The 27,828-nt window shown below is 41.5% G+C and overlaps 1 protein-coding gene across 8 annotated transcripts; it reads left to right on the forward strand.

Moving 5' to 3' along the window:
* Window positions 1-894: 894 nt before the first annotated feature.
* Window positions 895-12,183, forward strand: KLF4 (KLF transcription factor 4). 8 transcript variants are annotated; one of them, XM_082260475.1, is made up of 5 exons: window positions 895-1,366; window positions 3,961-4,074; window positions 5,249-6,137; window positions 6,231-6,392; window positions 11,630-12,183. In XM_082260475.1, the coding sequence occupies exons 1-5, from the start codon at window positions 1,340-1,342 to the stop codon at window positions 11,803-11,805; spliced, it is 1,368 nt and encodes a 455-aa protein (XP_082116601.1). In that variant the 5' UTR covers window positions 895-1,339; the 3' UTR covers window positions 11,806-12,183. The 8 variants fall into 8 exon arrangements, with proteins under 8 accessions (XP_082116601.1, XP_082116595.1, XP_082116596.1 ...); XM_082260469.1 differs by having other exon boundaries at window positions 896-1,366; window positions 5,249-6,392; XM_082260470.1 differs by having other exon boundaries at window positions 897-1,366; window positions 3,961-4,059; window positions 5,249-6,392.
* The last annotated feature ends 15,645 nt before the right edge of the window (window positions 12,184-27,828 follow it).

Genomic DNA, 27,828 nt, shown 5'->3' on the forward strand with positions numbered 1-27,828 from the left:
TGGATTAGGTTTAGGGGTTAATTTTAGATTTAATGGCTAGGGGTTTTTATTTATTTTATTCATCTTTTATTATGTATTAATTTATTATTATTTATTTTCATGTAATCATTGCATTACAGCAGACAAACACTCAACAACGTGAAAAACAACGCTCTCTAATGCTCGAATCAAGCGTTTCAATGCATTTCTGTGGAACCAAAACTTCTTGAGAAACACACCAATCAGCCTGGTCCGGGCTACAACTAAAGCCCCAGAACGTGTTTGAGCTTCAGGCGACTTGTAATGCACATGTGAACCAACTGTGTAAAAGGCGAATTGATTTTTTCATATGTGTGTGTTTATTTGACTGACATTTCTCATGTTACCTATACTTTATACTTGAGCTGAGCACACACAGAACATACATAGCACACACATAGCACACTGGGCTCCGCTGACACAAGAGCGCGCCCTACAGAAGAAGCACAGCTCCCTTCCCAGCTGATCTACGCGCGCTCTGGCTCTCTCCCGGCAGCGCGCACTTCTCACCTAGCAACTCTATTTAGCCCTCTAAACACTAAGTGACGTCACGAGGGCTAACAGCCGCGCCCACCCGCTCATTCTCCGCTGACTGACGCCGAGGCCGCCACTGCCGTCACATTTCGAGGAGCGCTTGCCAGCCAGCTGCTGCTCTGACGTCACGCCCCCAAACCGCGCCCTCCAAGGATCCTCCCACGTGCACACTGGAGCTTCGCAGCTGGACACCGTGGCCGCGCGTCACTTTTTTTTTTTTTTAAAGCGAAGACATGTAGAATAGATAGACTATATAACAATAACATTTGTCCCGTACGAGCCATTTCTTTTCCGTAGTGGCTATGCGTTGGTTCCTATGGTAACAAAACTGTGGCGGTCAGCTGCGCCGCCTCTTGGGGGCTCCTAGGAACTTGTGAAGCGGGGCTGGGTTCCAGGTGTGTTGTGCTGGAGCCGTGGAAGCGAAGGGCGTGCTTGGCATGTCACGTGAGGTGAATCCCCGCCCCCGTGCTTTTAAGGCTTGTCAAGCCGCCCGCTCGCAGTCATACATAACACGAGGCAGGGCTCAGGCGGCGGAGCCGATAGCGGGGAGGAGGATCTGATGGCAGCTGTGGCAGGCACAGGGAATCCCCGCTGCCGGATTGGTGTCCCCGGGGCTGGAGAGAACTGTATGCTGCAGAACACTGTGCATAGCCTGAGCCCACTCTTCTCTCACGACACACTATAATAAACTTCTCCGGAGTCACAGTCTACGCTCTGTCTGTGGATTACTCTGCTGCCGAATGACGACTCTTCTGTCATCGGGGATACAAGGGGCTGCGCTACGTATATGAGGTACGTCTGCTGCCAGAAGCAGGTGAGGGCAACAGGAGATCCAACTACAGCTACACACACACACATATATTATATATACATATATAGTATACCAGGTCTGATCACCCCTTATCCATAGGATACTCCTATAGGGAGATCCAACTACATACAGCACCTTCTATATTACACAATCATCACTACTTATCCGCAGGTTGCACCTTCATGGAGATCCACCTACAGCACCCTATATATAGAGTATACCAGATCTGATCACCCCTCATCCATAGGCTACTCCTACATGGAGATTCCTTACAGCACCCTATATATAGAGTATAACAGGTGTGATCACCCCTTATCCATAGGTTACTCCTATAGGGAGATCCAACTACAACACCTTCTATATTACACAATGATCACTAAACATCCACAGGCTGCACCTACATGGAGATCCTCCTACAGCACCCTATATATAGAGTATACCAGGTCTGATCACCCCTCATCCATAGGCTGCACCTAAAGGGAGATCCCTTACAGCACCTTATATATAAAGTATGCCAGGTCTGATCACCCCTTATCTATAGACTGCACCTACATGGAGATCCAACTTCCGCACCTTATATATTCTACAATGATCACTACTTATCCACAGGCTGCACCTACAGAGGATCCACTACAGCACCTTCTATATAAAGTATACCATGTCTGATCACCCCTAATCCACAGGCTGCACCTACAGGGAGATCCAACTACAGCACCTTATATATTACACAGTGATCACTACTTCTCCACAGGCTGCAGCTCCAGGGAGATCCTCCTACAGCACTATATATGTTCTACAATGATCACTACTTGTCTACAAGCTACACCTACAGGGAGATCCAACTACAGCACCTTTTACACAATGATCACCACTTATCCACAGGCTGCATCTACAGGGAGACCCCCCCCCCCCTTACAGCACCTTTATATAAAGTATACCATGTCTGATCACCACTTGTCAAAGGCTGCACTTTCAGGTAGATTCCTCTACAGCACTATATATATATATATATATATATAATATACCATGTCTGATGACCACTTGACCATAGACTGCAGGGAGGTCCTCCTACAGCTATATATGCACTAGCCTATGCACAAGTGATGATCAGACATTGTATATTATATATATATATATATATATATACACACACACAATACAATGTCTGTTCACTACTTGTCCATGGGATGAACCTACAGGGAGGACATCCTATGGCACCCTATATATAGAGAATATCCATAGGCTACACCTACAGGGAGATCCTCCTACAGCTATATATACATATTATTAATGTGTGTGTGTATATGTATGTATGTGTGTGTATATATATATAATAATTTTGATCACTGTCCATTGTGTGAACCTACAGGTAGATCATCCTACGGCCCCCTCTATATAGAGTATATATTATACCATCTCTGATCACCACTGATCCGTTGGCTGCACCTACAGGGAGATCCTCCCACAGCACCCTCTAAAGAAGCCACTCTCAACAGAAGTAGCTAGGGGTTCCTTGAGCTGTGGCTGGCTGACCTTCCATCTGAAGGTGCTTGCATAGTTTCAGGTCCAAAGACACTTGGCAGAGCCAGCAGTATGACAGCAAGGGTGTCAATATTGCTCCCCCCAAATCCCTGTAGGTGGGTGGGGGTGGGGGGTGGAATTCTTCCTACTTCCCAGCACCAATGTAAGGGGCTTTTTTGCATGACCCGGGTTGGGATTATACCAGGGGGGTCAATGTGACCTGAAAATTATTTCAAGGTTTCCTCTGGGATAGAAAATGTTAGAAAAAAGCTTCTATAAGTGTACTGTATCACTACTTGTCCATAGGCTGAACCTAAAGCAGGGGACCTGACAGAACCTCATCTACTTTGGTGTTGGATTGGGTGGTGAAGGGTTACATCCCCTGTTGGGTTTTTACTGCTATCTGGGACTTCAGATGCCTCCACACTGTCCTGGTGACAACACAATCCCTTGACAGGAAGTGAAGGAACATCAAACCAAACTGAGTTGATCAGCTAGTGCAGAAAATTAATAGTTTTGTTTCAGTTGGCAGCATTGAGATGCTTGGACATCTGTCAGATTATGAGATTGCATGGTGGAAACAGATGTGATCAACATATAATCATATCTTCCAACTATTGACTAAATTATACATCCCCCATGTGTGGCAAATTTGCTCTTCTCTGGATTAACTGTGGGTATAGGATTAATTATGGAGGTTTTCTATTTAATTTTTTTGTGTTGGTTGAATTAGATGGATTTTTTCAACCTGATTCACTATACCTATATCAATCAATTGGGTCGTGGATTGAATTTGTAATCTCAGGAGAGAATCAATCCTTTATCAATGGGGTTTTTGGCCACCATAAGGATGCCTAAAATAGCCGTAAACTAGCAGGGCTTCTGATCCTTTACTTGGCTGTACTTGCACTTTAAGCACACGAGAGGTCAAATAAAGAGCCTTCATAGATTTCGAATATAAAAAGTAATTTAATCTTTTATCAGGATGTTGTGTGCACATTTGCTTCTGATAACTTTACTTTGTCAATGTATGCATCGTGATCTGACCGACCCTATGTATATATCTGCTTAGGCAGCCGCCCAGTGAGTGTGACATGGCTCTCAGCGGGACCTTGCTGCCTTCCATCGCCACCTTCACAGCGGGGACCCCAGGCAAGGACAAGGTTTTGAGACAGGCAAGTGTTGGCAACGTGAGTATCCCAGAGAGGATATCCAGATCATTGTTTGTAAATGTTCTGCACATTTCAATAAACACTGAGAGATGACATTTGTGTTTGTAAACTTTTTGTTGCACCTTCTCTGTGTGAGCAGATGTATCATAATGTATCACAATGTATCATTGATGGCTATCTATCTTGTTAGCAGTTTGACTTTTTCTGCCACTTCTAGTTGTGTTTGAGGGGTTCCCTGCTCTGTAATCCTGTTTAGATATCAGTGACAGTGAAGCCTGCTATTTGGATCTGATTGTAGTCTGTCATGGGATTTGTCTCTTGCGAGATGCTTTTTTATTTTTTTGTCATCAAACTGAGTTTTTATTCTAATGATGTGTTGCTTGTATGGATTGCATTTCCTTTTTTAGTTTAGCTCAAATTCACCGTTCCAAGAAAATGGTGTGCTTTTCATTCCAAGTTTCTAAAGTATTTGAGTTTGGTTCTCTTTGCAGTTGTTTTCTCTATGGCTTTTATACAGAGAACTTGTAAATGATTTCTTTAGCTATAGCATTGTTTCTTTCTTATGGCATGAAGCTTCTGCACTGGACAGTAATTGTTGCTTGTCTACAGAGGTTTGCTTGTTTATTCCTTGCGGCTTGCTCTTACTCATCTCCTGCTGATAGCCCTCAGCTGGCACATAGAAGACTCTCTGTTAAGTATTATCTTAGAAACCAGTACATATACTACTACTAAAGGGAAATGTGAGATGCAAATTTTTTAACGGCTAACAATCTGACATGTGTTCTTAATTGCTGGGAAGCAGGTACTGTCTGTAGCCTGTATTTAGTAACCATAATTGAAATGCATGTGGACGTTTTATTTATTCTACTATGTTTAGTAGGGGCAGTGTTTGGAAGAGTTAAGTCTAGCTTTTTTTATTTGTTTCAGTGAAAATGGTCAACGGATCTAGTTTTGTGTAATCACAATAAATCTTTATCCTGGTCGGGTCTCGGGGACCAATTTAGAAATACAGCAGCAAAGAATTTGACCATTGCCTAGAGTAACTACCTGAGCTTAAGCTGTCATTGTAGTGGGAGACTGCACCATCCTTTTTACCCATTTTATTCCTAAATTTGCCCCATAATGCATTATATGCTATTTTGGTGATTTGTTTTGTTAAAGTTGTGTTTTTTTTGTTTTATGGTTCCCACAGAGGTGGAGAGAAGAGCTGTCCCTCATGAAAAGATATCCTGCCCTTAACCAGTCACGCCCCTACGATGGCTTAGAAGGGGAGACGGCACAATTGGGTTCTCGTAGGGAACAAGAAGAATTCAATGAGCTATTGGACTTTGATTTTATACTCTCCAACTCCCTTATTCATCAGGAGTCTCTGGTGGCTACTTCCTCCTCCTCTTCTTCTGCTACTGCTTCCTCACCACCACCAGCTGCACCTCTCCAAGACAACATGTCTGCCAATTGTAACTTTACCTACCAGATACGCTGCCCCCAGGACACAACTGGAGGCGTTTCACTCATGTACACTCCTAGGGACACCACTGTGCCAACTCCCACTTTTAACCTGGCGGATATAAATGATGTTTCTCCTTCTGGTGGATTTGTGGCGGAGCTTATGAGACCAGATTTGGATCCCGTTTATATGCAACAGCCACAAACGAGTCTTCAAGGTAAATTTGTGTTGAAAACTGCTGTGGACATGGGTGATTATGGCCAGTCTCTCAGTGTTAGAAAAAGTGGATCTGGTATGGACGGTCCCATGGTTTACACCAGCCATCAGCTGCCCCACATGTGTCAAAAGATCAAGCAGGAGCCAACTGCATCTTGTTCTGTGTCATGCCAAATGGATGGACAGGTACAGCAATCACAAGGGCAGCATGACTTCCAAGTAGGGAGGGTACTGCCAAGTAGGACTAACCAACCTTTGACCCCAGAGGAGCTAATGGTTAGAGATTGCCATGCCTCCCCACAGACATTAAGCCATCCATCACTGTCAATACCTCCAGGCTACCGCACTTCTGCCAGTTTCCCTCACTTCACACCAGACCAGCAGCCACAGCTGCCTCCAACTTCACTTCAGTATCAAGGTCAGTCTTATCTAAATATTTATGAAGATCCTTCTCTAAACTTTCAACTATTGAAACAAGAAGTGATGCTGACTCCACCCTCTTCACCTTTAGAGCTCCTAACATCAGGATGTATGTCAGAAGAAGTTAAACCTAAGAGAGGTCGTAAATCCTGGCCCAGGAAAAGGACAGCTACTCACACTTGTGAGTATGCAGGCTGTGGAAAGACCTATACCAAGAGCTCACATTTAAAGGCCCACCTGCGAACGCACACAGGTAGGTGGTTTTACCAATCTTGACTCTATTTTCGAGCTTGAAGAATACTGTTGCTGGTTGTAATCAGGAACACTAGTATTACAAAACATCAGTGTGCTTTGCATAAACATCTGTGCCCACACAGCTCTGTTTCCTCCAGGAGACTATTTATAATGTTGGGTTTTGTGGTTTACTCTTGGCAAAACTTGAGAACTTGAGGCGTATTACAGAGGAAAACAGAAATAAAAAAATAAAATAAAAAATATGAGATATATATATATTATATTCTACAGAGATATATATATATATTCTACAGAGATATATATATATACTACAGATAACTTAAAGGACCTAAAACTGTCTTGTTACCTAGTCTGTATATTCCTATTGGTAAATTTAGCACCTAGTTAAAAATAAAGTAAAACCAGAATATTTGTTTTTCTTAAATGCAGGTGTAATAAGCCTAATGAAACACTGCACTAATTTAAAAAAAAAAAAATGGGAGGTTGTGTTATCCAGACTATCCCATTTATTTTTTTCATTGAGCTGTAAATATGAAACAATCTCAGTGGTTATTGTTGGTACCGAACCCAAAACTTGTCCATATTCATTTTTTATCTCAGTTGAATATGCAATGTTAAGAAAAAATGTATGTGTGTGATAGATATATATATATATATATATATATATATATATATATATATATATATATATATATATATATATATATATATATATATATATATATATATAATATATTTATTACATGCACATATATAGGTTCACTCAAAACATGTGCTTAAGTCTCCAATTCAGATTTTAGGTTTTAAGGCACAACTGTGTATTTAACAGGCACATAAGACAAATTCTTTATGCATGTTCCATTTGTGTTCTTTTAGTTCAGTTGTGCCAAGATCTATTACAGATATGACCTTTTTGTGCCAGTTTGAGAAATACACGTATCTTTGCCTATTGCATTGCAATTGCCCCTTTTATTACTAAGTATATTTCTATACTATGTATTTTTTTCACATAAGATAACACATTTTTCAAGTTGAAACCAATTGACTCTTGTGTGAAAACATTTTTAGCTAGCCCTCCAAGTCCACAAATTAAAACATTAGCAGTTTTATATGTCGCGTATGTTGACTCATAATGGTCAATGAAGATATACAGAGCAGTTGAACTTTATTCTCCGAATCTAGTTCATTTGGAATGATTCAGTTGAAGCATTATTAATGACTTTGGTTACACAAATATTTCTAACGCAGAATTTAAAATTTTGATTTATGAAGCTTTAACGACCTGTTTTCCACCTCCGATTAGCGGAACGAACTGAACGAGCATGTAAAATCAGGTTGTTTTTCACCCAAGAGCGGCTTGTTCTATTTATTTTTTTCCTTGTGCCAAAAATTGTCAATACAGGCAGTTGCATATTTGTCGCTGGCTTTCAAGTGGAAAAAATTCATTTCATAAGGCTTTGAGGTGTGGTTAATATCCTATGCAGCCTGGCCAAGTTTACAGCAAGTTTACCACAAAGCAGATTCATTTTTTGAATAGCAGAAACTATTTGTAGCAAACAATAAAGGTAAAGTCACTTTGATCTTCTGAGACACTACCACAGAAGCCCTATGGGCCCAAATGCATGATTGTAAAAAATGCTAGATGGCAGGTAATTTTGGATGTAAAGAAAATACTTTGTTGCTATAAACCAATGCTGACAATTTGTAAATCCAAATCTCTCTTCCCAACTGTTTAATTTGGATTCTACATGCATATCTTTTTAGTACATGTGGAATCACAAATCAATGGGACAGTTTTTTATTTTGCCACAAACCAAGATAGTTGGAGAATAATTTTTGATCAGATTTCAGTCTGAGTCAATGTGGGTTCACACTATGGCAACACGACTTCGGGGGCGACTAGTGAAGTTGCCCTGCACCGCGGCTTCGGCGCGACTTGCACGGACTTCACATAATGGAAGTCAATGCAAGTCGCTCCGGCTTGGGTCAAAAGTAGTGCAGGAACTATTTTCTAAGTCGGAGCGACTTGAGTCGCTCCTATTAGAATGGTTTCAATTGCACTGAATGGACCGCGACTTGTCAGGCAGCCAAGTCGCCTGACAAGTCGCGGTAGTGTGAACCGGGACTCAGACTTTACTAAAAGTGGAGAGTGCAACATCTAGTGTAGCTCTGCATAGAAACCAATCGGCTTCCAGGGTTTGTCAAAGCTTTATTGAACAAGCTGATTTTGCGCACTCCAGTTTTTGTAAATCAGTCCCATTCTCTTTACAGTATAGTGGTAGATATGTTGGCCTTCAAAATGGAGCAGGTGTTTGCACAAGACTGCAGATGCAGGCGGTAGCAAATATATACTATAGAAAAGGCAGTCTGATTTTCACTGCTATGGCAGCAGATTTTTAGGCAAGTTTCATAAATATCCCTTGCTAAATTGAGAAGTAATGATGCATGCTTTTATGTATTTAGGGAGTGTTGTCCCATTATAAGCTTGCTTTCTGTCTGTTGAGGAGTAGTAGTTACTGTTGCAAGCCCCACTCAACAGCGGATTTAGACATGTATGAATTCATTGATCAGCCAAATTCTTGTCTAAAGACATATGTCAGCTTGCCCAGCAAAAACTCGTGCCCACTCCAATTAAAATACTGTAAATAAATGGTTACCACTAACAATTGGACTCCCAGTATCTCATAGAGAAGCATTATTTGCTTTGGACACAACAGTTGAGTAAAGCTTGGATTTGTTGGCCACTGAAGTTACTAAATGATTCAAAGAAGCATGGGATGCAACCCCCATTAGCAACTATGCAAAACTGCAGTAGTTGGGTGTGATGTAAATTTTAAAAATCCTCTTTTTAATCCACTTGGGGAAATTCCTAAACTTTAACAATTTATAATAGAAAAGTTTATATGACCGGTATTAAAAAGCAAGATGCTTTAGTCTTCCATTTTGGAGTAATGGAATGGGTAAATTGCTATGCAAAATCAAAGCATATTATGGCTTGAGTTTTTATTTTATTTTTTTCCTCTCTACCTTTGTGATTTAGTGACTTTTTAGTTTTTACTTATTGCTGATAAAACTGGGTAGCCTTTTGTATAATGGACAAAAAAAAATGGTGTCTTTTCAGGTAACCTTTAAATTGATCAGCATTGATTTTAGTACTAACTGGTATTGTGTAGTCTATACCTATTTTTAATTGAATGGAAGATGCAAATTATTTGTAACTCAAGTTTTATAATGCAAGTGTTTTTTTTGTTTTTTTTTTTTTTATTCGTACTTTAAATATTTAAGTTTTGGAACTATAACAATTTTTTGTCACTGTAGTAGCAGTTAATCCTGACTGGGGTCCCCTCCAGCTTGTTCCTTAAGCCTGTCTGCCACTGGTGTTGGCCTGCCTAATAATGATGACTCGGAGGTGTTTTCTATCTGCTTCAATTATTTATGTAGTGTCTTCACTGTTGGCACAGCATAGCACCATAAATACAAGTGCTGAATGAAGTAGATTTGATGCCCATCCTCACAAACTCTTGCTACTGCTTTGATACTGCTGGGCACATGTAACTTTCTCTTCTTGAATAGAATCTTCGTTTATAAAATTGATTTTGCATCATGAACTAAGTTTCCACTGAAGAGTGGAAAAAAGTATTGAAGTACGTGTTCAGTCTAAGATGAGGAGGCCTTTCGTACAGTTGCATTTTCCATAGCCAGTAATGTTGCTTTTTTTTTTTTAAATCCAGAAATTGTGAATTGCAGGATTAAATCAAAACAGACATTTTATATGTAAAGTTACCAACATATTACATAAGTCCTGATTGATAACATGGGCAAGCCCTGACCCTGAGTTTGACATTCTGTAGTTTGTATTGTCCATCAAATATGCTTAGAAAAAACTAGAAACACCTAGGCTACCTTGCTGACTAGGATTGTCCATACATCTACAAACTAGTTGTGCAACCTGCTGTAAATTTACCAATACCTATCTAGTGGTGGTTTATTGGATGGTATATACTCAGTTTCTTTGGTATACCCTTATAATACAGGTAATGGTGTATCTAAAGAACATTAGATTTGTAACCTGTATGGTCCGCTTTAGTGACGGAACTCTCCCAACACACTAGGTTTTCAAGATGGTAAAAATAGAAGGCACATTAAAGTGGTTGTAAAGGCACAAGGTTTTTAACCTTTGTGTATTCTAAGCATGCAAAACCTTGTGTACAGCGATGTCCACGAGAGCCTTGCCCCTCTAGGAACTGCACTCTTGATTGGTTTTTGTGGGAGCCATTGGGTCCCCCTGCTGTCAATCACAGCCATTCAGGAGACAGAGGGAGCACGTCTGCTTGGGTGCCCAGGTGTAGGACCTGAGAAGAGGTGGACTTGGGCTGCTTTGTGCAAAGCGATTATATAGAGTAGGCGAGTATCATGGTTGGTTTTTTTTTTTTTTTTGTTTAATGAACATGACTTTATCACTTTAAGGTGCCAGCCCATCAGGGCGACGTTGCATTTCTGAAGGTTAAGGTTGGCAAATTTTTCTTTTAAAAATGTTTTTTTATTCTTGGCACACATTTTAAAAGCTTTTTCACTAGTCATCAAAACCTTTTCACCCACTGTCTAATTTGTATAAAATCATACCTGAATAGCACACTAAAGGGCTAGATCCTTCAGAAACCAAAGTTCTGGCTTTCAACAGGTTTACTGTAGTGTGACTAGAGGATGTTGGTTATGTGCTATGGGTTTTTCTGGTTTAGTAGTTTTAAATCACACACCATGTTGAGTACTTACAGAGCTGATAATAGTTCTATACATTTTTTTATGTATAGTATTTAGAAGTGTGCATTTCCATTGAATGTTTCAAAGCATGGAGTGTTAGTTTGTATTGTAAATGTTAAAATGAAGATAAACTGGTTTGAACATATGTCTGGCTCATGACAGGTGAGCCATAGCATTGTCGATGCTACACATATTTTCATAAAATATATGCAACTCCAAGCAACACTTTTATTATTGCATTGTTTTGTTGTGGGCTGAGAAAAGAATGTGGGTAATGTTTTATGTCTGAAATAAGACTGAGTTGTCCATATTGATCTGGTTCCAACTTGCATTGGAAGAATGACAGATGCAATTGAATTGTTTTTTATAAATTACAGATACTACTTGTTACTTGGTTTTCCAGTAGAATAGCTGCTTGTCTGTAATTTGGAGTGTCGTAATGTCACTAATTTTGCTATGTTTCTTTTTTTGTAGGTGAAAAGCCATACCATTGTGACTGGGAAGGGTGCGGGTGGAAATTTGCTCGCTCTGATGAACTGACACGCCACTACCGAAAACATACTGGCCATCGGCCATTCCAGTGCCAAAGGTGTGATCGTGCCTTCTCCAGGTCAGACCACCTTGCCTTGCATATGAAAAGGCACTTCTGAGTGGTAAAAGTGATTACAGGCCTAAAGGAGTCAGTATTTACAGCACACATTACTAGGGGGTTGGAGAGAAACTGAATGCAAGCACTACAAATTTTGTGATAAATCAAAACTCGGAAACCTCAGTCTAACTATTCTCCATAGCATAATGGAGAACATATTAATTTAACAGAGCCTCTAGCAACACGGGGTTTTGACTGGATCTTCAGGCATTCCATTTTTGGATAAAACTGGACTTAATCCTGGAACTTTTAAGGACTGGAAAACTAGTGATTGCACTAATCAGAAGCGTTCAGTCTTGTCCCACCTGCTGCTGTTGATCATATTCATAAGGCTCCTTCTGGTAGGTTAAGGGCTTTATGGTATGTTTCAGGGAGCAAATGGCCAGAAAAGGACCAAGAATAATTTTTTTCCTCCTTGTTGCGTTATGGAATTATGTAACATTTGAGGAAATATCATTATTCCCTTGGATGCTTAATTTGGTGTGCATGTTCACAAAGGTAATATATAATGCTGGTTGAAGGAATAAATACAATTAGCTAATGGTGCTTACAGGCTGATACTTCTAATGGTACCAAAATTGAAGCCAAAGTTCTCAAACTGCTGCATATTTGACAAGGAAATCTATTTGTCTTCCGATTTTCTTTTTTTTTTTTTTTTTTTTATAATTCTGACCAAAGTCAGGTGTGTAAACCTGATTTATTTTAATATATTTGTATATGCAGACAGTACATGATGCACTGTGGTTTCTATGTGCAATAAATTTGTACAATGTCTTTTTTCCGCATATGCCTTATCCAGAACAAAAGTTTGTTTTCTATATAGGACTTTACATAATAAAATATGTAATATAAACGTATGCCAACTTCTATTTTGTATATTTGTAAACCATGAAGTAAAATGAACTTTTTTGGAATTTGTATTTTTGCTTATTCAATAAGTTTTAAATAAAGTTATTTTATTTGGAGGGTGGTCTTTTATGTTGTGGCCTCCATCTTGCTTAGATTTGAGCAGCTGAGTGCAACTGAATGCCCTTGGTCTCTCTGGTTTATATATATATATATATATATATATATATATATATATATATATATATATATATATATATATATATATATATATATATTTTTTTTTTTTTTTTCTCTCGAAACAGTTTGGTCCAAGCAGCTGTATGATTTGTCTTTTGCATTACTACAAGGAAAATGTGTATGATATATAATATTACACACACTGCTCAAAAAAATTAAAGAAACACTTTGAAAACACATCAGCTCTCAATGGGGAAATATCATGCTGGGTAATGTTGAACGAAAGAATGCCACATCGTTTGATGAAAATGATCAACCTACTGAGAGCTAAATTCAAAGACACCCTGAACATCAAAGTGAAAAAATGATGCAACAGGCTAGTCCATTTTGATGAAATTTTCATTGCAGCAACTCAAAATGATACGCAGTAATTTGTGCTTGTAATCACGCCTGACAATGTTGGGGAATGCTCCTAATTAGACGACAGATGGTGTCGTGGGGTATTTCCTCCCAGATCTGCACCAGGGCATCACTGAGCTGAACAGAAGTGGGTGCAACCTGGCGGCGTCAGATGGACTGACACATAATGTCCCCAATGTGCTCTGTTTGATTTAGGTCAGGCGAGCGTGGCCTTTATTCAGTGATATAAATTCCTTCATCCTCCAGGAACTGGCGGCATACTCTTGCCACATGAGGTTGGGAGGAATCTTGGACCCACTGCACCAGTGTAGGGTCTGACAATGGGTCCAAGGATTTCATCCTGATAACTAATGGCAGTCAGGGTGCCATTGTCTAGCTTGTTGAGGTCTGTGCGTCCCATGGGTATGCCTCCCCAGACCATCACTGACCCACCACCGAACCGGTCATGCTGAATGATGTTACAGGCAGCATAGCGTTCTGTACAGCTTCTCCAGACCCTTTCACGTCTGTCACATGTGCTCAGCGTGAACCTGCTCTTATCTGTGAAAAGCACAGGGTGCCAGTGGTGGACCTGCCAATTCTGGTGTTCAATGACCAATGCCAATCGAGCTTCATGGTGCCGGGCAGTTGACAAAGGGCCCACCAGAGGATGTCGGGCCCTCAGGCCACTCACATGAAGTCTTTTTCTGATTGTTTGGTCAGACATTCACACCAGTAGCCTGCTGAAGGTCATTATGTAGGGGTCTGGCAGTACCAGTCCTGCTGATGGGTGAAGGACCTTTCCTGGCCCTGTCCAGCTCTCCCAGAGTAACTGCCCGTCTCCTGGAATTTCCTCCATGCTCTTGAGACTGGGAGACGCAGCAAACCTTCTGGCAATAGCATGTATTGATGTAACATTCTGGAGAAGTTAGCCTGCCTGTGCAACCTCTGTAGGGTCCAGGTATCGCCTCATGCTACTGGTAGTGACCCAGACCCTAGCCAAATACAAAACTAGAAAAGATGAGTAGGGGATAAAATGTCAGTGGCCTCCACCTGTAAAACTATTCCTGTTTTGGGGGTTGTCTCATTATTTCCCATCTAGTGCACCTGTTGATTTAACACCAAAGCAGCTGAAACTGAAAAACAAACCTCTCTGATACTTAAACTCCTGGAATATTGATCTGGTCAGTTAATTGACTTGATGCTATAATCCGATTTATTAAAGTTTTCCTTGAATTTTTTTGAGGTGTGTGTGTGTGTGTGTGTATATATAAAATCAAATCTAATACACTTTTTAATCGGCATATAGCATCAAGTCAAACCTCTTGGGATATTGATTTGGTCAGTTAAGTGGCAGAGGTGGTTTTTAATCAGTTTTAGCTGCTTTGGTGTTAAATGAACAGGTGCACTAGATGGGCAACAATCCAACAACCTCCAAAACAGGAATGATTATACAGGTGGAGGCCCCTGATGTTTTTCCCTACTCACCTTTTTCCACCTACTTGTCTTTTCTGACTGTTTTTTTTTTTTTTTTTTTTTGTTCACTAGTTTTCCATTTGGCTCGGGTCAGTGTCACTATTGTTAGCATGAGGCGATACCTGGACCCTGTAGAGGTTGCACAGGTAGTCCAACTCCTCCAGGATGGCACATCAATACATGCCATTGCCAGAAGGTTTGGTGTGTCTCCCAGCATGGAGGAGATTATAGGAGACCTGGCCAGGGCCGTTGAAGGTCCTTAACCCATCAGCAGGTCCGGTATCTGCTCCTTTGGTGTAAGGAGGAACAGGATGAACACTGCCAGAGCCCTACAAAATGACCTTCAGCAGGCCACTGGTGTGAATATCTCTGACCAAACAATCAGAAACAAACTTCATGAGGGTGGCCTGAGGGCCTGACGTCCTCTAGTGGGCCCTGTTCTCACTGCCTGGCACCGTGGTGCTTGTTTGGCATTTTCCATTGAACGCCAGAATTAGCAGGTCCGCCACTGGCGCCCTCTGCTTTTCACAGATTCGGTCCATCTGACACAACCAGGTTTCGCCTCAGTCTGTTCAGGGAGTTCAGTGATTTCCTGGTCCAGATCTGGGATGATATACCCCAGAACACCATCTTTCTCATTAGGAGCATGCCCTGAAATTTTCAGGCATGCATACTAGCATGTGGGGCCCATACAAACTGAGTACCATTAAGTTGCTGCAATGACATTTCAGCAAAATGGACTAGCCTGCTGCATCATTTCTTTCACTTTGATTTTCAGGGTGTCTTTGAATTCAGCCCTCTGCAGGGTGATAATTTTCATTTCCATCAAATGATGTAGCATCCTTAACACATTACCCAATTCAAATCAGTATGTGTGTATGTATATGTATGTGTATATGTGTGTGTATATATATATATATATATATATATTATCCAGCATGATATTTTTTACCCCATTCACATCTCATGTGTTTTTCAAAGTGTTCATTTAATTTTTTTGAGGTGTGTGTGTGTGTGTGTGTTCACAGTATCTTGCAAAAGTGAGTACTCCCCTCACATTTTTGTAAATATTTTTTTTATATCTTTTCATGTGACAACACTGAAGAAATTACATTTTGCTACAATATAAAGTAGTGAGTGTACAGCTTGTATAACAGTGTAAATTTGCTGTCCCCTCAACATAACACACAGCCATTAATGTCTATGGTTCCAGTAATACTTGTATTCAGAAAACTGTTTGCGGGCTTTCTTGTGCATCATCTTTAGAAGAGGTTTCTATCTGGGACAGCCATGAAGACCAATTTGATGCAGTGTGCAGCGTATGGTCTGAGCACTGACAGGCTGACCCCCTCACCCCTTCAACCTCTGTAGCAATGCTGGCAGCATTCATGTCTATTTCTCAAAGGCAACCTCTTGATATGACCTTGAGCACATGCATTCAACTTCTTTGGTTGACCATGGCAAGGCCTGTTCTGAGTGGAACCTGTCCTGTTTAACTGCTGTATGGTCTTGATCACTGTGCTGCAGCTCAGTTTCAGGGTCTTGACAATCTTCCCATCGCCTAGGCCATCTTTATGTAGAGCAACAATTTTTTTTCAGGTTCTTAGTTCTTTGCCATGAGCTGCCATGTTGAACTTCCAGTATGGAAGAGTGAGAGCGATGATGCCAAATTTAACACCTGTTCCCCATTTAAACCCGAGACCTTGTAGCACTAACGAGTCACATGCCACTGGCGAGGGAAAATGGCTAATTGGTCCCAATGTGGACATTTTGACTTAGACATTAATGTCTAAACCGTTGGCAACAAAAAGTGAGAATACCCCTTTGTGTTGCGTTTTTTTGAGGGGACAGCAAATTTACACTGTTATACAAGCTGTACACTCACTACTTTATATTGTAGCAAAGTGTCATTTCTTCAGTGTTGTCACTTGAAAAAATATAATAACATTTACAAAAATGTGAGGGGTGTACTCACTTCTGTGAGATACTGTGTGATATATATTGTGTGTGTGTATATTTATGTGTGTATGTATAATATAAAATGTGGGTATATGTATGAATACCAAAGAAAAGAAGGGTCTAGAATTTTTATCATAGGTGTATTTTAACTGATCTAGACAGAATATCAACCAGAAATCCAGGGGGGAAAAAATGCTACCAATTTTATAATTAGGATACAGTTCAGTGAGTAAAGGAATTATTTGATCCCCCCCCCCAAGCAAAACATCCAAGATTTTACAATGTATGGCTCCATCCATTGGACCCTCAATGCAGCAAAGTCGGTCTGTAGCAGGAAAACGGCCATAATATGAAAGTAGGACTGAAACAACTAATCGATTAATCGATCATGAAAATAGTTGTCAACTATTTTTGTAATCGATTAATCGGTCAGCCGATTAGTTGTCCTGCATACAGAATGCATTATTTGTTTACATATCAGAAAATATAGTGCAAAGCACATACAGCTCAGTACACCGTCCATACATGTATGTAGATGGCAGAGAACTTGTGAATGTGTGAGGAGCAATGCCTCATGGGAAATGTAGTCCTGGGCAAGAGAAGGAACTAAGTAATTCTAAAGGCAGAGTTTTTTTTTTACACCTTGCTATAGGGACACTCTGTACAGTACTATACTTTGTTGCTTCCTATAGGGGCACTTTGAAGGCAGGATGGGCCAGAAGTGCCGTGGGGGGGGGGGGGGGGGGGCAGAAGAGGAGGATCTGGGCTGCTCTGTGCAAAATCATTACACAGAGCGGGTAAGTATGACCGGATTGTTGTTTAAAAAGAAGAAATCCAACGTTTACAATCACTTTAAAGTGGTTGTATACTAGAGCTGCACGATTCTGGCCAAAATGAGAATCACGATTTTATAGCTTGGAATAAAGATCACGATTCTCTCACGATTCTCTGTGTAACAAAAAAAAATTGGGATAACTTTACTGTTACGTTTTTTTTTTTTATTCATTAAAGTTTATTAATTGCGTTTGAAAGACTGCTGCGCAAATACAGTGTGACATAAAATATTACAACAATCGCCATTTTATTCTGTAGGGTCTCTGCTAAAAAAAATATATAAAATGTTTAAGGGTTCTAAGTACTTTTCTAGCAAAAAAAACAGATTTTAACTTGCAAGCAACAAGTGTCAGAAGAGGTTAAACTTCCTTTCTCCCTGGCAGAGGGAAGGAAAAGATACAATGTAATCATTTTGTTTATAGTTACTGGGAGTTTTCCACAGCTGTTTTCTCTGCTCCCTCAGCTATGCAAAGAATCGAGCATATGTCAGGTTTAGATCGTCAGGGGGGGTGAATCGAGATCGCGATTTTCATACGATTAATCGTGCAGCTCTATTGTATACTCAAAAAAAAAAAAAAAAACCTGCAAGACAAAGGCATAATGAGCTAGTATGCATTGCATACTAGCTCATGAAATACTTACCTTAAAACGAAGCCCCGACACGGACTACCGGACACCGCTGTGGGAGCAGCCATGATACCTCGGCGTCTCTTCCGGGTTCGGCGGCTCTGGCGCTGAGTGTCTGGAGCCGCAATGACGTCACTCTGGCGCATGTGCGCGGGGGATTAACTATCCGGCAACTTCCTGGCAAGGAACTCTGAAGGTCTGTCGGACCTTCAGAGCGCATGCGCCGCTAGCGTCAGCGGCTGCATGCAGTGCAAATATCTCCTAAACCGTGCCGGTTTATGAGATATTAATTGTACCTACAGGTAAGCCTTATTATAGGGCTTATTATAGGCTTACCTGTAGGTAAAAGTCAACAAAATGACTATACTACCACTTTAAGGGCTCTGTGCAGGGAAGATCAGCATCTGAACCCAGAGGAGGAGGCCGATAGACTAGAGGGGATATAAGGCATTACAATTACATTTAAAGTAAAAGTTTACTAGTACAGTATTGTGCATTATATTTAAAATCATTATATCTATGAAATAAATGTCTCAGCTTTTAGTATGACTAATATAAAATTGTTTTCCCCCCTCCACTCTTCATATAGCTTCATGTTTGACCAGGTAAAATATCCTGCATATCCGACTTCTGGGCATATTTTTTTTATATACATACACATCATGATACAACATATAATACTTTCACAGTTTCAGAATAGAAATTATAATTATATATTACAGTAGCAATATCTGCTGTTTTTTTTACTATAAAGGGCTATTTTTTTTAACCCCCATCATGCCTGGTGATGGAAAAAAAAAGCATGCTGCTACTGCTACTGAGTGTCTTCTGCTGCCCATACATGTATTGGATTTTTGGACAAAAATGTTTGCATCTATATTTGCACAAAAATTATTTGTATGTTCAAAAATCACATACACTATTTGAAGATTTGTTTGAACGAGAAGTTTTCTATTCTGCTCCTTCTAATTTTACTGTCACTGTAGTTGACGAACACCGAATAGACCCCACTAATGGTTAGAAAAATCGGATGAATGTTTTTAAAAATGTTCTAAAAAAATTTAGTTTGTGTATGGCCAGCATAAGTGACAGCAGGCGCAGGGAGCTTGTATCAAACTACCTGCCTATTAATAAGGGAGTCTATCGTGAATATTATATACCATTCGGTCTGAAAATTTGCAAAAAAAAGTGGTTTAGGTCTTTTAAAAATATTGATCTCGGAGTCTGATATGTACCACATTTAAACCCCTAATAATTCATATATCTGTCTCAGAGGGGATTAAATATACAACTATATAGCTGGATATTTATATTTACCATTGCATATAGATATTCAAGAATCGCAATCAAATTCTACACCAACTTTTTTTTTTTTAGGTATTTATTCGATTAGTCGATTAATCGAAACCATAATCGGCCAACTAATCGATTATGAAAATAATCGTTAGTTGCAGCCCTATATGAAAGTGAGATCTGAAAATCTCACAGCCGTTACTCTGAAATATCTCCATCCCAGGTTCTGCAGCTCAGAGGGGGAAAATCTGGGAGAGAAGCTGTGTGACTAGAGGAAGAAGACTTCTTTCTTCCTATATATCAGCACCAGTGGGTTAAAAATTAATATTAAAAAAACAAATATCTGTGTGTATGTATATGTGTGTGTGTGTGTATATATATATGTATATATATATATATATAATTAGAGAGATCCTGTTTCAGAACATGTCATTACATGTTCTTTAAACTTTGATTTTAGTTTTTAAACTGGGCGGCACTGTAATCTTATAATATCGCTCAATTACAGGCAGGCCACCCAGTTTTACATAGGATCTCAGCCGTTTTCAGAGGAAAAAGTTCTCCTCTGTTCTCCCTCTGAGAAACTTCTCCATTTAACAACTCTTGACCCTAAGAACACCATCCCTACAGTCAAGGCACAGAGGTGTAAACATGATGCTTTGGGGCTGTTTCTCTGCTAAAGGTACAGGCTGACTTTGCCACATTGAGGGACCAATGGATGGGGCCATGTATTGTCAGATCTTGAATGAGAACTGTCTTCCCTCAGCCAGAACATTGAAGATGGGTCTTCCAGCATGACAATGACCCAAAACATACTGCCAGAGCAACAACGGAGTGGCTCAATAAAAAGCACATTAAGGTCATGGAGTGGCTTGGGCAGTCTCCAGACATTAATCCTATAGAAAATTTAAGAAGGGAGCTGAAACTTCGAGTTACCAAGAGACAGTCAAGAAACCTTAAGGATTTAACCACTTGCTGACCAGTTGCTGTAGATGTACTGCGGCAGGTTGGCTCTCCCTGGTAAAACCCCGTACATGTACGGCGATCTTCTGGGAGGTGCTGTTGGTGTCAGGCAGCTCCGATGACCGCCTGACATCGGAATTCTCCCGCTGCTGACAGAGAAGGATGGACGGCTGATGTAAACACAGCCGTCCGTACTTCTCCCTGAAGTGATCACAGATGTCATTTGATCCTGCTTTATAGGATCACATGTCTCTGTGATGACTTCACAAGCCACGCCCCCCCCACAATTAGAATCAGGCCCCTAGGGTCACATTTAACCCGTTGATCACCAATACTGTTAAGTATTGTACTGTTAAGTAACAATGCATATTATTAGCACTGATTACTGTAGTAATGTCACTGGTACCCCCAGAAGTGTCAAAAATGTCAATTAGGGGTCCGATCTGTCCGCCGCAATGTCGCAGTCCCGCAAAAAATCATAGATCACCACCAATGCTAGTAAAAAAAACAAAAAACAGTAAACATGACAAATCTTTCCCTTAATAAACGCAATAATTTTTGTGCAAACCAATCAAAATACGCTTATTGCAATTTTGTTTTTCCAAAAATATGTAGCAGAAAACAATTTGGGCTAAAATGGTAAAAAATCTTTGATTTTTACTTTTTTTTTTTTTTTTTTTTTTTTAGAATTTCATATAAAAATGTGAAGAATATTGTTTTTTTTTTTTTTTTCAAAATTGTCGCTCTTTTTTGTTTATAGCACAAAAAAAAATCGCACAGGTGAATCAAATACCACCAAAAGAAAGCTCTATTTGTGGGGAAAAAAGGACGTCAATTTTGTTTGGGTACAGCGTCGCACAACTGCGCAATTGTCCGTTAGTCACGCAGTGCAGAATCGCAAAATAGGGCCTGGTCATTAAGCAGCAAAATCTTCCGGTCTTAAAGTGGTTAAAGAGTGGACCAAAATCCCTCCTGAGGTGTGCAAATCTGGTCACCAACTGCAAGAGATGTCTTACCTCTGTGCTTGCCAACAAGGGTTTCTCCACCAAGTACTAAGTCATGTTTTTGCTTGGCGATCAAATACTTATTTTACTCACTGAACTGCAACGTAACTTATAGCATTTGTTTTTATGTTTTTTCCTAATTATTGGTGAATAATCTGTCTCTATCATTTAAAAATACACTTATGATAAAAATTATAGACCCTTAATTTCTTTGTAAGTGGACAAACTTACAAAATCTGCAGGAGTCACATAATTATTTACATTTATAGGTGTGTGTCCGTGTATGTAGGTTTGTTTAAATTATTTGAGTAGTCCTCTTGTTTTATACTCCTAGGTCATGGGTCTCCAAACTTACTAAGCCAAAGGCAAGGTTACTGCCCTTCAGACTTTAGGGAGCCTGGATTGTGGCCAATAGAAAAGGAAATTTTCCTGGCATCAGTTATGGTAATCATTGACACATTTAGTATTGTGGGGAATAGTGCCCCATTGTTGGTGCCAGTGGGAAAAATTGTGTTCCATTGTCATTTGGCGGAGAAGTGCCCCAGGAGCCGGAAAAAGGCAAGCAAAGGGCTAAATATGGCGAGAAAAACCTCTGCTCTAGGTTGTTTAAAATTCCAAGGTTAATGAATTAAAAAAAGAAAATTGATTTGCAAACAAGCCGTTAACATGTGAATCTTGTCTAAACACTGGACTAATTCTAAAAGCAGTATTCATTTTGATCACTGGTTTATGGTCTAGGTGCGCCCAAGTTGCTAACCTTTCTACTTTGATATAACAATACAAATTGAAACAAAAACATGCAACGCTGCAAAACAGTTTTTCTCTAGCGCTCATCGACAGACGTAGTCCTCGGTGATACACCACCTTCGGGTTATGTTACCTCCGCAGGAGCAGGACTAGACAGGAAATTAAAAAGCTCTGGCCACACCCTAGGGGCAGTCCCAGAGGGTATATCCTCTCTCTCTCTGCCTCAGCAAATCAGTTATTTTCTGTCTAGTTAGGAGTAAGGACCTAGATACCTTGCTGGGATCTTAGGTCCTGGCAAGAAATTTTTTTCTAAAAGGATTTTTGGACAGCTTTTTTTCTCCAGTGTTCCTGTGAGATCTTCAAGCAAGAAAGCTGAACTGGGCGACGGGCTGGATGTTGAGATCCGGTGGTCACCCCAGTTCAGCCTACGAGCGCGTGCAGGCCATAGCTCCGCGCTGAGTCGGCCGCGACAAAGTCCCATTAAAGGACTGAACCCGCGAGTTAAACGTCTCACTGAAACGCCAAAGACCATGAGTCACGGCGTCTGTATCGGTCGACAGCCCTCCCGCCCCGGTGGAGAGGGGTACTGTCAGGAGTTGGTGCCCGCCTGGTTCCGGTATGGTGAGTAGTATGTTCCCCCTGTTTTCCCTGACGGGTTTTGTGGTGAACGCGGGCCCCTCTCTGTATGGTAAGAAAGAGTTTCTTTCTATCCTATAACATGTCACAAATCCTCCTACTTTGAGTGTGATTTTATGTGTGCAAAAGCCAGGAGGCTTGGTTTGGGAGCTAACAATCTATTGTATACATGTTTTAAAGATGTAATCTGTGGCATTCTGGGAATCTTATGGGTTAAGTATAAGCTACCTACCAGTCAGAAGCCATGGACATGTAGACTGCCTTCCAAGTCAGATCTCCAGCTAATAGCAGGCCTCCCGAACGGCCATGCGGTCCGCCAGGGCCGGTACCGCCAAACACGCCAGATCCCCAGGCAGAGAGAGTGTTGTGTGCCTGCAGCACACCGCTAGTCAGCACAGGCCGCCGCCATTTTTTTTGCTGGATCGCACGAGCCGCCATTTTGGCGTAGCCTCGTGTCTCCAGCATGGGGGCGGCCATGTTTTAGGTGATTCTACACCTCGTGGAGCTTGGGGGAGGCGCCGGAAGGCGTACAGAGGGGCGGAGCCGCCTCCTTTCTTCCTGGGCAGCCAGCCAAAAGACTTCCTGTTTGTCTAAGACAGCGCTGTAAGCTGTTGCAGTTCAACTCTGAACATCAAGTGGTGAGCCTGGGGGTCTATCTCTCTCTCTCTCGATCGATAGGGATCCCTAGCAGGTAACACTAAGGGGTTTTTGTGGCGCTGAGGGTCAAAAAAAAAAAAAAAAAAAAAGTTTTTTCTTTACTTTGAATTATATCATCCAGGAAGTAACTGGAGTTATTATGGACCCTGCCACACAGATTCCCCCACCTGTTTCCCTCGAGGGGGCCTCGGGACCCGCCGGTGTACAGAGTATAGAGTCATTTACAGCAATTTTGGAGTCTATGGTGGCTCGGGTGGAGGCGGCCTGTCAGGGACGGGGGTCAAGGAAGCGACCCCCGCCTACCCCTATACCATCTGACACCTCTGACTCTGATTCAGAGATGGTCACTGCAGTTGCAGGTTCCTCTGCAAGGGCTGCTATCCCAGGTAAAGCCCCCTCAGACAGTGAAGAGGACGCTTCTTCTCCTGCTATAATTCAGGAAGAAGCATTGGTGGACGCACTAGTTGTGGCAGTGCAAGAAACCTTAAAACTTGAGGCTTTACCGGCAGAGGCAACTGAAAAAGAGAGGCCTTTTGGGACTAATAAGCCCATCAAGACGGCGAAGGCTTTTCCTGTACCTAAATGTTTTGGAAATCAGATTAAAGGAGAATGGGAACATTCTAAACGTACCTTTACTATTTCCAAGCGTATTGCTAGACGCTATCCGTTTGAGGAATCCATCATTAAGAAATGGACGGTACCACCAGTCGTGGATCCGCCTATTTCCAGGCTGAATAAAGCCACGGTTATTCCAGTGGAGGACACTTCGTCCTTTAAGGATCCGGTGGATCGAAAGATAGAAGCGGAGTCCCGCACTATCTTTTCTCTGATAGGGTCAGCATTTAGACCAGTAATTGTTATTGGTCTAGTTTCCCAGACACTTACAGAATGGGCGAAGATGGTACGCCAAGATCTTAGGGGAAAAGATATTCCCCAGGAGACATCTGATTTGATAGAACAGATCATACAAGGGCTACGGTTTATCTGTGACGCAGCCTTGGACACTACTCCCTTGTTAGGGCATGCATCTAAGTTAGCAGTGATCCTCAGACGTGTGCTGTGGTTAAAATGCTGGTCAGCTGACCTAGGTTCCAAAAAGACTTTGACCAATCTCCCTTTCCAGGGGAATCGTCTATTTGGAGCCAACCTAGATGAAATCATTAAGGATGCCACCGGGGGCAAGAGTACTTTTTTGCCACAGGCTGCAAAAGCTAAGGAACCTCGCAACAAGCGAGAACCTTTCTTTACCGCCCATAAAGGACGCCCGGCTGGTACTTCCGGGAAAGGCAAGACTCCTCCAGGAGGGTTCAAGAAGGGCTGGTCGGACAAACAGAGGACCAACCCAGCCAAACCCGAAGTAAAGGAGTACACAACCTGAAGGTGCGCCCCCACCCAATTTCAGGGTGGGGGGACGTTTTCACCGGTATTCAGGACATTAGATCGAGCATCAACCACTAATACCGGTGCGATTCTTCCCTTCCAACATTTAAGTACAGGAAGCGGTAGTTACCGTTCCCTGTATAGATCCTTTCCTTTACCTTTTCCTAAGATTAGTCCCGATACCTCACAGGAATCGGATCTGATTGACCAGATAGGCCAAGTAGCCTCTAGTCGGGTGACTTCGGTCCCTGAGGTTCAACCAGAAAAGATCACCTTGCCTGATAACTATCAGGTATCTGATAAATGTGTGGGAACAGAAAACGGCCAGACTTTCTCGGATGGTCGGGGCCAGATACCTCTAGGGACGCCTGGTTCAGATCCAATCAGCGCCAGTGGTCCTAGAAATTCTAGGCTGGCCTCTTCAAGCCGGCCTGGCCGACTTGGACAGGTTAGTCGCAGACGTTCCGTGGGAACTTCGTCTCAGGGAGTGTCTGTAGTCTCAAGGACCTATTTACCTTCGTGCTTTACAGTCGCTGGTTTTAATGGCCTGGCCATTGAGACCCAAGTACTGAAGGACAGAGGTTTGTCTACTTCTGTCATTCCTACCCTTATTAAAGCAAGGAAAGCGACTTCCAGCAAAGTCTATTATCACACATGGAAGACTTATATTGCGTGGTGCGAATCTTTAGGATTTCCTCCACGTACCTATTCGGTGTCTCGAATATTGGCCTTTTTGCAACAAGGGGTTGAGCAGAAGCTAGCCTTGAGCACCATCAAGGGTCAAGTTTCAGCATTAGCAATCTTCTTTCAGAAACCTTTAGCTACCAAATCCTTGGTGCGGAATTTCATCCAGGGGGTGCGGCACCTGGCTCCTCCAGTCCGCGCGCCCTTACCGCCCTGGGATCTTAATTTGGTTTTGTCGGTTCTACAGAAACCTCCCTTTGAAAACATCAGGGAGATTCCCTTGCTTACTTTATCCCAGAAGGTGGTCTTCTTGGTGGCTATTACTTCTGCTCGCAGGGTGTCAGAACTGGCTGCATTATCATGCCAGTCTCCATACCTAGTCATTCATAGGGATAAGGTAGTACTTCATCCTAAGCCATCTTTTCTTCCTAAGGTGGTTTCAGATTTTCATCTGAATGAAGATATTGTACTACCTTCCTTGTGTCCTCAGCCCAAGCATCATCGGGAATATGCGTTGCATTCCTTGGATGTGGTTCGGGCAATCAGGGTATACCTGAAAGCTACGGAATCATTCCGTAAGACGGATTCACTTTTTGTGATCACGGATGGCCCCAGAAAGGGTTTGCCTGCATCTGCCGCGACCATTGCCAAATGGATTAGACAAACGGTGGTACAGGCTTATTCTATTAAGGGTCAGAGTCCTCCGTTCCCTGTTAGGGCGCACTCCACTCGAGCGCTCAGTACTTCCTGGGCCTTTCGCCATCAGGCGTCAGTGGTCCAGGTATGTAAGGCGGCCACTTGGTCGTCGGTACATACCTTTACTAAATTCTATAAAATTGATGTGACGGCATCGGCGGATGCCTCATTTGGCCGCAAGGTTTTGCAGGCTGCAATTTGAGGAGACCGGTGGTCTACCTCGAGGGTTTTTTTCTGTTTGAAAAATTTTTTTGTTGAGTCTCATCATTAAGGATGAGCATTGTAAACTTCTAGTTGGCACCGGTTGGGCCTTCTAGATTGGGATTTGATTTCCATTTTCCCACCCCTCAGTCGTGATACTGCTCTGGGACGTCCCGAAGGTGGTGTATCACCGAGGACTACGTCTGTCGATGAGCGCTAGAGAAAAATGGATTTTTGTAAAATCTTACCGTAAAATCCTTTTCTCTTAGCTCATCGACAGACGTAGTCCCCGCCCCTCTGTTTTGGAGTTGGGTTGGGTTAAATTCTCTAAGCACTGCTTTTTCACATAACTGATTTGCTGAGGCAGAGAGAGAGAGGATATACCCTCTGGGACTGCCCCTAGGGTGTGGCCAGAGCTTTTTAATTTCCTGTCTAGTCCTGCTCCTGCGGAGGTAACATAACCCGAAGGTGGTGTATCACCGAGGACTACGTCTGTCGATGAGCTAAGAGAAAAGGATTTTACGGTAAGATTTTACAAAAATCCATTTTTCTCCTTCTGGGCCCTGGTATCGGGTCAGAAAGAAAACCTGTATAGTCTATTCTGATGGTAATTTATGCAAGGCCTTACCATGGATGTAGATTTTGCAGCTTGGGAGGGTTGTAACATATAGTCATCTGTCTGTGTTTGGATCATGCCAAAATTTTACAAATTTGGCATTGATGGTAATTAACCATGATGTGGCTTTCTGTCAGTAAATGCTGATATTTCTAAGCTTTGATTTATCTTCTCATTCTGCAAATGTGAATGTCCTGGCTACCATGTTTACTTCAATACTTGTGTCCCTTACTAAGAATCAACATGCAAATGAATCTGACTTTAGCTATTTGTCTTCCTGGGCTGTGACTCGTGCCTCTTTGAATACACATGAACAGTTTGGGGTTGATTTACTAAAACTGGAGAGTACAAAATCTGGCGCAGTTCGGCAAAGAAACCAATCGGCTTCCAGCTTTTATTGAACAAGCTGAAGTTAGAAGCTGATTGGCTACCATGCACAGCTGCACCAGATTTTGCACTCTCCTGTTTTAGTAAATCAACCTCACTGTGTTTAACTTTGAACAAAAATTGTTTTATCCTGGACTTATTAATATAATAAAGTTCACTAAGAACTAGTAATATCTGACATGCAGGACCTTAATGCAGTTGTTAACCTGCTTTCTTTAGATTGAGTGCATGCTTTTCTTGTGAACAGGCAATGTTCACACTTGGGAATCTGGTCCGGGTGGTGTTTGTATATAGAAACCATAAAAAGGCCTTATCAAAACTTTCCTTCTAATGTTTTTTTTCTATTTTGAAAGGTGACTTTACCTGTGCTTAATGAGGCATTACAGAAAATATTGTTGTTCTGAAGTGCCTCTTCAGACATTGAATGCATAGCTGCAAA

This window comes from Pelophylax lessonae, assembly GCF_965119305.1.
Source record: "Pelophylax lessonae genome assembly, chromosome: 1".
NCBI classification, from domain to species: Eukaryota; Metazoa; Chordata; class Amphibia; order Anura; family Ranidae; genus Pelophylax; species Pelophylax lessonae.

Excerpts from the sequence above, each read along its gene's own strand:
- KLF4 (XM_082260469.1), top strand. The coding sequence starts at position 1,340 with ATGAGGTACGTCTGCTGCCAGAAGCAG. Across the intron at positions 1,367-3,960 it reads ACGTCTGCTGCCAGAAGCAG|CCGCCCAGTGAGTGTGACAT; the intron begins GTGAGGGCAACA and ends CTGCTTAGGCAG. Across the intron at positions 4,075-5,248 it reads GACAGGCAAGTGTTGGCAAC|AGGTGGAGAGAAGAGCTGTC; the intron begins GTGAGTATCCCA and ends TGGTTCCCACAG.